General features: G+C 43.4%; 1 protein-coding gene across 1 annotated transcript in view; it reads left to right on the top strand.

Moving 5' to 3' along the window:
- The first annotated feature begins 847 nt into the window (after window positions 1-847).
- The window catches only part of jade2 (jade family PHD finger 2), a 122,356-nt gene continuing 111,058 nt past the window's right edge, over window positions 848-12,145 (top strand). The window contains exons 1-2 of the mRNA XM_057821972.1: window positions 848-1,581; window positions 7,033-7,096. Of these exons, the coding sequence (XP_057677955.1) occupies window positions 7,033-7,096 (64 nt within the window). The 5' untranslated portion in view covers window positions 848-1,581. The remainder of the gene's footprint in view (window positions 1,582-7,032; window positions 7,097-12,145) is intronic.

The following is a 12,145-nucleotide window of genomic DNA, read 5'->3' as shown; positions in this document are numbered from 1 at the left end:
CTGTCCAAGGACACTCTTTTTTTCCTTTATTCATTTTTGTTTTTTCGGTCAATTTTTTTGGCATATTGTCCTCATGAGTAAATGTTTCTAATCAATTTGAATTTGTTATTATTTACGGATTTTATTACATTTTATTTTTCTGTATCAAATGGTCAAAAATACCTTGAGTGTATTTTTACAGTTTGAATGTGACTTTTTTTTTTTTTTAATTCAGGCAAATTGATGCACGTCAAGTCTTCTCTGTTACAAACATAACAATGTTAATAAAGTTATACTTTATTATAAGTTGATCTGTTACTTTTTTTCTTTATTAGAAAAAAAGGACACAATGTTAGGCAGATGCGTATTTATAATAGTAATTTTATAGACGAAGTATACTATTTACAGTGGCGGCGGAGAGTTTGGGGGGGCGCGAAACATTTACGTCTTGCTTGGGGGGGCGTAACAGAAAATAATTGAGAAGCACTGTATTAATGTCCCGTCCCCAACAAACAGTGTACATGCAGGTTATGCTGCTATATCGTCCCTACCAATATTGAGAACAAACCTACGCCCTTGGCTGTGTGCGTGTGTGTAAAAAAATAACAGTAAATATTGACATTTATAATTTTTCAATCAAAATATAAGGACAAAATACTGATAAACGCGATAAACATTTATTTAGGAGTTTTATAGGATCTTTTGAATCAAAATGTATACAAAAACATCAATTAAACATACGTACATGAGAATTATATAAGTATGTCAGACGTATGGGACATTTTGTACTACTATCCTGTGTACAGAATGACGTGCATGCCAGCTTGCTGAAGTACCGTTACTGTCCTGTAGGGGGCTCTCAATCCTCGGCATTGGCACGACAAGGAAGTGCAACAACCGTGCTACTCAATTCAAAGTACGCCATAAATATGGCGCCAAAAGAGTTTTCAAGCTGAGGCTTCACTGCTCCATTCCTCCTCCACATTTGTTTAGCCTCTCTATTTGAAAAAAAAAACGTGGGGGAAAGGAGGAGCGTGCAAGCGTTGCCTGACGGAGGGGGACGTTTGTCTTGTACACAGCGGCGTCCAGCACCGTGCGGCCCGGCCAGAGAGGGACGAGGAGGAGGTGGTAGCCTGGTAGTGTGTTTTGGAAGAAGAAGAGAGGTGGAGGATTGCGAAACAAACTGGCTCGCAATCTTTCAGGGGGCATCTGTTTTACCTATCCGTTTTTGACGCCAATTCAAAAAAAAAAAAAAAAAAATTGTAGTGCGACATGCTTTTTTCCAGTGAGCGGCATGTCATGCACAGCAAGCCGCTCAGTGCGCACTGAAAGACGGTTGCGGCGGAGGCGACACCCCGGTCTTTCGGCTCCGTGAACCGGTGCTTCCTCCATCGCATTCCCGCCTCCCCATATTTTTGTGGATTTTATTTGGAATCCTTGTGTCTTCTGCCTGTGTGCATTTTTTAAAAACTGTCAAGGTGGGTGGGAGGGGGCAGGGTCCTGTCAACCCAACGTGGAAGTTAACCCAGAGGAACAAAATTTACATGTGCTTGGATCTCGATGGTCTCCTAATCGCTGGGACCCCCTCCCCGGAACAACAAGGTAAGCACCTGTTTTTATGAAAGTGTATTCTAAATAAGATTTAAGTCATTTGAATTGGTATAATGAGGTCCGCGTTCTGATGCAGCACTTTGGCATCCTGGTAAATGTCCGTGTCAACTTTGTGTGATGGAAATAATACATTTAAAGGAGAAATGCACATCTAGTTCGTGAGTAATATAACAGAACGGGTTAAACACCCTCGATTATTACATTAAATTATCATCAATATTATATTACGACAATTAGTGAATGAATATTACGACATGTGATGCAGTGTGAAGCGCTTTTAGTGGTTCTGATGCAGAACTTTGACATAAATTACACAATGTATCATAATAAAGTGCATATAGTGACGCCATGATAAGCTGTTGAGGTCCACTTTGTGGTTCTGGTGGCATCCTGATGCCATTTGTGTGAGTCAAGGTGTGTGTGCGTGATGGAAGTCACACATTTAAAGAGGAAACCACATGTCGTTAATGCGCATGCGCTAGTTGGCAAGTGTTTTTTTTTTTTGGGGGGGGAGGGGGTGAAATGGCAACAAATTGTGCACGAATCGCAGCAACTACAAACTTGCCAGATAGTGACACGGATGCGGTACGCATGCGCAGTGGGGTGGCGTTGGGAAGTGCACCTTCACAGCCCTCGGAGGAATTGCAGGTTCCTTAGCACAGAGGAGGGGTGGGGGTGCAGTTCTGCTTTTAGGAAGGCAAAGCATGCCGGCACACACACACACACACACACACACACACACACACACACACAAAAAAACACACACACACACATCTAGGAATTAGAGCAACCCCTCTACCCACACCTCCGCCTTCTCCTCCTGCTGCTGCTTCGTGCTGTGCAGATCTAGCAGGCTTTGGAGGATGAGGAAGAGGAGGGGTTGTTGTGGGGGGACTGGTGGGTGTTTACCTCCAGGTCTGGTGTGCGAGTGACTGCAGCACCTTTGCCATTTCCATAGAGTGACAGGTACGATGACGTAAAACTATAATGACAGATGGATTCGAAAGCGATGTATGGGTTCGATAGTGAACTTGATGTCTTCTATTGGCGGCAATAGACATCCAACTCGGAGGGTTGGCAGCGAATGAACGTTCGTTCATTTGCTGCCAACCCTCCCAGTTCAAATGGGTGGGAGTACACTAGTGGTGAACACATTTATATTCACAAACAATTAATTCACCATCAATGGAGTCACTTTTGGACGTCTATTGCCGTAAATGGCACTGAAATATGATGATTCTCTTCTAGTCCTGTTGTGCTTTGGTCGAAGTATACGCTGTACATTCTTCTACACCCGCTCACTGTTGAATCAATTATAGCGGAATCGTCTGGAGGCTTGTTAAATGTTCCCATTTGTGACACGAAAGCCCCCCCATTCCATCAGCACCTCAAACCCCTTTTCCCATCATCACACACACACACACGCACCCCCCTCCCACTGGGTATGAAACCGGAGATGAGTCATGATGTGTGTGTTTCATATCCCCCCTCGCCGGGGGTCCTGTGTGGCGGTATGTTGTTTACAAGCCTTCATGTTTTTCATCCCTCATCTCTCCATCACATACCACTCACATGTGTACATATAGCATGCACGTGTACGTGTGGGCGTGACAAGCTTATGTATGCATCCTCGTATGCGCGCCGGGGCGTGATTGGTCCAAAACGGGGGTAAGGACCACCACGTGGTGCAGTGAGGAAGAGGAGGAGGATGAAGAAAGAAGGGAAAGGGGAGGGGGTTGATGGTACGCCGTCATGCTGGGATGGACACTGTATATTTCTGATTATCTGGTAAGAAGCAGGGTTTCAAGGCAGGATTAGGGCTCTGCTATGAAATTTGTGTTAGGGTTGCAAATTATGGTTGCAATTTGGACAGTTTTGTTCCCGAACTAGTTCATATTTTGGGTCAACGTAAAGTGAACGTAGCGTACATTGGCTTCGTGAACATTTTTCTGAATGAGTTCATTCTATTGCCAATGAATGGGTTTTGAACTGCGGTTTATTTTCATTCAAGAATGCCAAGTTTCGCAAGAGAAACTGGATTTGGACGTCTATTGCCGTCAGTGCGTCCAATCATGTGGCTTTTTTCATCCTTCTGCAGCTATTCAAATGGATTTATTAATAGTAATGTGGGAAGTTTGGCCTCAAATGAACAAATGTTTATTCACTGCCACTCTCCCAGTTCAAATGAATTGGACATCTATTGCCATCAATGGCAGCCAATGAGAGAACTGAATTTACGTTAGAGATTGAGAATTGATGTTCTAAGATTGCACCCTGTTTAATACCACTGAATTGAGATTGCAACTGGATGGTATCCCAATACTTCTGCCCATATCACTCTGAGTAGAGTGAGAGAGAGGGATGAGAGATGAGGGACAGGTGAAGGTGAAAACAATGATGGCAAGGCAGGAGGATGCACACACACCCACACACACAAACACACACTTGAGCTGCAGTAGTGTTATGAAGCAATTTATATGCACAGATTCTCTATTAAACTGACTGACCTCTGCCTTCTGTGTGTACTTGTGTTTGTGCTTGCATTCACTGCATGTCTGTTTCTGGACAGCGCAATAATACGGATTGAATTGCATACTGCGTGTATGAGCAATGTTATGCATACTGTATTTACGTACAGTACTTATGCTTATACTTATTATTATTCATACCTCATTGTTCAAATGTCACTCCGGTAGTGCCTTGAGATACGAGTTGAGTCGCCCATTGAAATGAATGGAAATTCAGTTATTCTGTTCAAGCATCTCCCTAATCTGAAACGTTTGCGTTTTTTGATTAAGATGTTCGTTCCATCCATCCATCCATCCATCCATCCATCCATCCATCCATCCATCCATCCATCCATCCATCCATCCATCCATCCATCCATCCATCCATCCATCCATCCATCATCTTCTGCTTGCTCAGAGGTCGGGTCGCGGGGGCAGCTGCTTTAACAGGGAGGCCCAGACTTTCCTCTCCCCAGCCACTTCAACCAGCTCCTCCAGCAAGATCCCAAGGCGTTCCCAGGCCAGCTGAGAGACATAGTCTCTCCAGCCTGTCCTGGGTCATCCCCGGGGCTTCCCACCGGTGGGACATGCCCGGAACACTTCTCCAGGGAGGCGTCCAGGAGGCATCCGTATTAGATGCCCGAGCTACTTCAGCTGGCTCCTCTCAACGCGGAGGAGTAGCGGCTCAAGGCCGAGTCCCTCCCGGATGAACGAGTTTCTCACCCTATCTCTAAGGGAGAGCCCGGACACCCTGCGGAGGAAACCCATTTCGGCCGCTTGTATCTGGGATCTTGTTCTTTCGGTCACGACCCACAGCTCATGATCATAGGTGAGGGTAGGAACGTAGATGAACCGGTAAATCGAGAGCTTCGCCTTTCGGCTCAGCTCCTTCTTCACCTCTACGGACCGATGCAGAGTTGCATTACTGCAGCCGCTGCACCAATCCGCCTGTTGATCTCCCGCCCCCTCCTACCCTCACTCGTGAACAAGACCCCAAGATACTTGAACTCCTCCACTTGGGGCAGGATCTCATCCCCGACCCGTAAAGGGCACTCCACCCTTTTCCGACTGAGGACCATCCTCAGATTTGGAGGTGCCAATCTTCACCCCAACCGCTTCACACTCGACAGCGAACCGCTCCAGTGAGAGTTTGCGGTCACGGCTTGATGAAGCCAACAGCACCACATCATTTGCAAAAAGCAGAGATGCAATGCTGATGTCACCAAACAACGCTTCGGCTGTGCCTAGAAATTCTGTCCATAAAAATTATGAACCTTCACTGGAAACAAATTCGACTTGCTGCCGGCAACCAAAACTCTGACATCGGTCGTACAGGGATTGAACAGCCCTCACCAACGGGCTCGGTACCCAGTACTCCTGGAGCACCACCCACAGGACTCCCCGAGCCACACGGTCGAACGCCTTCTCAATATCCACAAGACACATGTAGACTGGTTGGGCAAATTCCCATGCACCCTCGAGGACCCTGCCGAGGGTGTAGAGGTGGTCCACTGTTCCAGGGCCGGGACGAAAACCACACTGCTCCTCCTGAATTTGAGATTCGACTTCCCGATGGACCCTCCTCTCCAACACCCCGAATACACTTTACCGGGGAGATTGAGGAGTGTGACCCCTCTATAATTGGAACACACCCTCTGGTCCCCCCCAACCCCCCCTTAGAGGCACTGTTCCTGATGCCCACGCGAAGTTGTAGAGGTGTGTCAGCCACGACAGCCCCACAACATCCAGAGACTTGAGGAACTCCGGGCGGATCTCATCGACCCCTGGGGCCTTGCCACCAAGGAGCTTTCCAACCACCTCAGTGACTTCAACCCCAGAGATCGGAGAGCCCGCCTCGAAGTCCCCAGACTCTGCTTCCTCAAAGGAAGGCGTGTCGGTGGAATTGAGGAGGTCTTTGAAGTATTCTCCCCACTGACTCACGACGTCCAGAGTCGAGGTCAGCAGTACCCCATCTTCACTATACACAGTGTTAATGGTGCACTAATTTCCTCTCCTCAGACGCCGGAAGGTGGACCAGAATTTTGTCGAAGCCGTCTGGAAGTAGTTTTTCATGGCCTCGCCAAACTCCTCTCGTGCCCAAGTTTTTGCCTCGGCAACCGCCGAACCTGCAGTCCACTTGGCCAGCCGGTACCTGTCAGCTACCTCCGGAGTCCCGCAGGCCAAAAAGACCCGGTAGGCTTCCTTCTTTAGCTTGACGGTATCCCTTACCACTGGTATCCACCAGCGGGTTCTGGGATTGACACGACAGGCACCAACCACCTTACGGCCACAGCTCTGATCGGCTGCCTCAACAATGGAGGTGTGGAACATAGTCCACTCGGACTCAATGTACCCCACCTCCCCTGGGACAAGGGAGAAGTTCTGCTGGAGGTGGGTGTTGAAGCTCTTTCTGACAGGGGATTCTGCCAGACATTCCCAGCAGATCCTCACAATACGTTTGGGCCTGCCAAGTCTGGCCAGCATCTTCTCCTGCCATCGTAGCCAACGCACCACCAGGTGGTGATCAGTTGACAGCTCCACCCCTCTCTTCACCCGAGTGTCCAAAACATGCGGGCGCAAGTCCGATGACACGGTTACAAAGGATACACGACAAATTTGCTGTTTAATCAAATTGTGGATGGAAAAAAAGAAATCCCTTTTCTTTTTTTCATACGAAATATGTCTATTACATGCTACGCATTGCAAAAAATTGTCATGACGGCTCTTGCAAGTTGGAGCACTCATATACTTCCCACTTTGTACTAGCTGTATAAATTACCATAGCAAAATTACACAATATTTAGACCATTATGATGCACCAATATTTTTCTCAGTCAGAAAAAACTGGCACGTACTCAGATTCGTTTTGCCTGTAATAGCTAATGTTGTTTTCTCTCTCTCTCTCTTGGTTCTCATCTCGGCGGTGGTGTGGTAGATGGAGAGCGAGACCAAGAGGAGGAAATACTCCACCAGCAGCAACGACTCAGACACCACCGACAGTAAGTTGGTTTTCTCACCATTAAAAAAAAAATTTAAATTCAATGCTGAAAACAGACGGGCCATGACAAAGTATACATCGAGTATATGCGTAGATATCTTTACATTTTAGAAAAAATATGGACGCTACAATGCTACTTCTGTTTACAATGCACAGTTTTAGGTTGCAGCACTACTTTATACATTACACATCTGTGGCAGGTCAATTAAAAAATAAAATGAGTGTGGGAAAATAAAATGGCCCATATTGTGATAGATTTTTTTCCACATATTGCATGGCACTACTGAGTAGACGTCGACTGATATGGAATTTTCAAATGCCGATGCCAATTCTGATATCTAAAAAAAAAATTCAGCCGATTGCTGATATCCAAACCCGATTTTGTAAGCTGATATTTGAGGCCGATTTCCTTCTTTTTTAAAGCACTTATTTTACAAAAGACATTTTTTAAAAAATGCTTCAACAGCTTCAAATTTACCGTGATGACCTGAGACTTAAAGGATTAATTTGGTCTAGTGCTACCAAACCAACGAACGCAGCGCTTCTTTTTATAATTCTACTCACTCAGCAAGAACAGTACATTAATTTCAAATAATTAAACCCACCAGGACTTCAAGATGAGATGTAAACAAGTTAAATAAAAATAAAATGTATTAGAGCGAGTGTTTAAGAGGATACTTGCATGCTAAAGCTAATGCTAACGCGAATGCTATGCTAAGGCTACCAGTTACATTTAGAATGTAAGGATCATTAAGTAAACACTTTAAAAGGCTAAAGCAACATTGCATATTCTCTCATGCAAGATAATTTTTTTTTTTTTTTTTTACAATATTTACAAACCAGGCAAGCCTGAAGCTTACTATAGCAGCCTGCCTCCAAGCTGCTGCAAGGTCCTTCCGGGGTCCTACCGTCAGTCAGCGGCGGCCACAGTTGCCCACAAAGACGCCTGATTAAAATCCTTTTTTATCGGCTTATTTTTTGTCGTTAATCAGCCAATGGCCAATGTTGGAAAAAAGTCCATATATCAGCCCGATATAATGGCCAGCCGATATATTGGTCGACCTCTACTACTGAGAATAAAAAAAAAAAAACTAACAAACAAAATACATGTGTCTTGTGTACAACAGCCTTTTAGGCGTCCTCCTTTTGTTACCCAACCTTGACATTCATTTCTTTCCACTTAACCTGTTCGCTTTCACTAGATACACACATGCTGAACTCGTGCTCTTGCACTTCTATACACACCTGCATGCTTATAACAACACGTGAGGTTTACACTTTGGCAGCATTCTTAAGTGGAAGATTCATTTCATCTGAATTGTGCGACTTTGAAAAGAGGAGACCGTGACTTTAATGGAGGCAGAGTGTGTGTGGGTGATCATTAGCAGCCTGTACGTGTGTGTGCGTGAGTGTGTGTGTGTGTGTTGCCTCCCACTCAACATATTTTCCTTCACTGCTGCAAACACCCTCGTTATACTTGTGAAGTCTGAACAGACTTATAAAGGCACACACACACACACACACACAGGCTAGGCAATGACGCATCTATTAATGAGTAGCTTTTTATGCACAAACAAATTTGATTTGAATCTCTTGTGGTTGCCTTGTTGTATTTGAGTTCATCTGTTAGCAGTTTACAAATTTTTCTTTGGAGGGTTACTACTAGGGCTGTCCCAAACGACAACTTTTCTCCCGATTAGTCAGCTGACTCTTTTTATGATTAGTCGACTAATCTAATCTAATATTTATTTATTTATTATTTTACTAATTTAGCAATGAAGTTTTTGTTGACGCTTATTAATTCACAAAAACATTTTGGAACACTTAAATTCTTTATTAAAGTACCAATTAACACTTAACCCTTGAGAGTCGAAGGACGCGCCGGCGCGTCCTCAGCGCACGTCGTCTTTGAAGCGCCCTCACGTTTTAATTGCATCACCCACATGCCGTTGGTTGGTCTCGTTTTAAAGTGCGGAAGTTGCGGTTTACTCTCGTTATTATTTGAAGTCAATCGACCAACTAAAACGTGAGATATTGTCATTTAAGTTTGATAGTTTTATTGTCATCTCAAAAAAACATTAAAACGCTGCATGGATCATTTGTTTATGTCTATATTTCGATCATTTCTTGTCCTTTTTCAAAACGGAAGCTCCATGAAAAAAACACAAATCAAACGAACCCTTTCGAAGTCACAGTGGAAGCACAAAATGCGTTTTATTTTATTTTATTTTTTTATAAATAAAACTGCCGTGCGAGGTTCCACCGAAAGAGAGGGAGGAGTGTTCTGAAGCAGCGAGGTGGCGAGCGACGGCCGTTTGGATCAAGCAGCGACTTTGTGTGACTTTGAGAATGAACGGAAAACTAAATTTAGCGCAAGCAATTGTGCTTTTTGATCAACTTGAGGAAGAGGATGGTCTAAATTCGTCATCATCGTCTTCTTCGGAAGAGTCCTTGAGTGAAGATAGTGACTGATTGAACACGTGGGTGACGCCATTGACGAGCAGAGGTAAGCCAACTCACTTTTGCTGAAAAAGCTTCTTTTGAAAGTTTCTTTTGATATTGCAAGACAAAGTTAATTTTGATGCAATATAAGTGTGTGTTTGTGTATATAATAATAAAATGTGCATATCAGATCAAAGTCGTACGTGCACTGTGTGTATCCCAGGCAGGAATTTATAATTTGTGTTCTTCTTTCTATATGAAGATTAGGGATGTAGCACATATTCATCAGCTATGGTATTGCTATGGTATTCTTTCTATTGTCATACATATAGATTTCCATTATTATTTATTGCTGTATATATTTTTATTTTATACTTTATTATTTTCATAAATACTGACTTTTTTTTCATGTACATTTATAGTGACAATGAAAAATCTACATTCACTGCCCGAATGGAAAGAGGACGAGGGAGAAGGGGTCATCACGGAAGAGCGATGAGATGTCAGCGGAGGAGAGGCTGGAGAAGTCAGCGCGGCAGAAGCCGATCACCACTGGCTCAGCCTGCACCTGTGCCATGGAGCACAGAGCAAGACACAGACACTGCCCCACAGTGCAGCCGGTTCACACCCCGGAGACCACCAGGACCTCAGGTGAATCGTGAACATGCATACACCCCAAAAGAACTTTTTGACTTGTTCTTCACCTCATCGACAATGATGAATATGTGCAAACACACAAACCAGTATGGCAGAGTCCGAAAAGAGATTGGGAAAAAGTTTGTGTGGACAGACACTACAGCGGAGGAGCTTGAAAAATTTATTGGACTCCTCTTGTACATGTCTTTGGTTTCACTTCCAACTGTGCAAGATTATTGGAAGGCAAGGAATTCCAGGACGAAACAGCTTTTCGGAGTGGCATGCCTGAAAAAAATTTAACTTGTTTATTGTAAATATTTTTGAAAATACTTTTTTTTCCAATGCTTTTTTTTTTTTTTCCCCACAATCAGTCTTCTCAATTTGTGTATATAAATGTGTGTTCAAGAAGCTTCATTGTGTGTACATAGTTTTCATCAGGTGATGGGCCGCAATACCTAAACTCATAAAGAGATGGCCTCTAAACACTTTTTGTGTTAGATGGTATATATTTTTCACTGTTCTTCACTGTTTGGTCTGCTGTATATAACCTGTTTTGACTAGAGCATGTATAAAAGCAAAAAACGCCTATGGCTATACCTGTTGTTTATGTTGAATTGTCAAATATAAGACTATTTATTCTAAATTTTTTTGGTTGATTGTTCATCCTAACATGTTGAATAAATATTATAAAGTTTCAAAACGGTTCGTTACGCATGTTTGGTTGTCAATTGGACATCAATATTAAAAATTTTCACAAAACGATTTTGGAATTTTTGGTCTTTTTGGGCCCAAAATGATGAATTATAATTGGTCAGTGAAGGAAACAACAGTTTGGACATGAAGTTCAAGGTGTCACAAAAAAAGGGACCGAACCAGGCCATCGTAAACAATTCTTTCTTTGAAATATAAAGGCAACTTCAAAGGCATGCAAAATCAGACAAAATAGGCCCAGACCTTAAAGGGTTAAGTAACAATAATAAATCAATGAGGTCAAATGCTGATAGTTTTCTGGGGGAATGAACATTTTGAACAGGAGGGCATTTTTTTTTAAAAACAACATTTTTTTAAACAGCAAAAACCTAACTGGAGGTGAGAGCATGCGCGAGCATGATTAAAGACGTCATGATTTTAACGAGATATGAATGAATGAATTATCGCGAACTTACCTCTTTTTGATCCAAAAACCCATGTAGCATGTATCACTGAGTGTCAAGACTAGAGATGTCCCGATCCGATATTTGGATCAGATCGAACGCCCATATGGGCAAAAAAAATGTATCGGTATCTGATCGGCCGACACGGAAAAATTCCGATCCAGACATCTGATCCAGTTTTTTTTTTTTTTTTTTTTTTTGAAAGTCCGGTCCGCGTTTTCCAGCGCACCGATTTACATAATCCATTCCAGTTTTTGCTTTGGTTTCCCTAAAATCTGGTCCGCATTTTACGGCACACCTTCAACAAACTACTTTACCGTCTCCCAATTTACCCAGAGACTTTATCGGTAAAAATGTCAGCTGTGTGGGATCATTTCACCTTAAAGGACGACAAAGAGGAAGAGGCAGAGTGCAACAATGCCACAATAAATTCAAGCGTGGTGGTAAAGCTGTAAGAAGTTTTAATACAACCAACCTAATCAAGCATTTAGCGAAATACTACCACAAACAATATAAGGAGTATGTTAAGAAAACCGAAGACAAAAAGAAAGGTCTTACGCAACTAACACTGGCAGAAACTTCTGCTATGCGTGACAAACTGGCACTCGACAGTCCCAAAGCCCAGGGAATAACAAGAGTCATTGCCGTAGAATTCATTCTGGATGACGAGCCATTATCTCTCGTGAGTAAAGACGCACCATCCAACACTTAGAACCACGGTACAACATGCCCAGCCGTCATTACATCCTTGAGCGACTCGGCCGTGGAAGATTCAAGAACGATTCACAAACATCCAAATTCCGATTATTGAAATATGT

This window comes from Corythoichthys intestinalis, chromosome 18 (assembly GCF_030265065.1).
Source record: "Corythoichthys intestinalis isolate RoL2023-P3 chromosome 18, ASM3026506v1, whole genome shotgun sequence".
Lineage (NCBI taxonomy): Eukaryota > Metazoa > Chordata > Actinopteri > Syngnathiformes > Syngnathidae > Corythoichthys > Corythoichthys intestinalis.
This window is presented reverse-complemented; position numbering and strand designations above follow the sequence as displayed.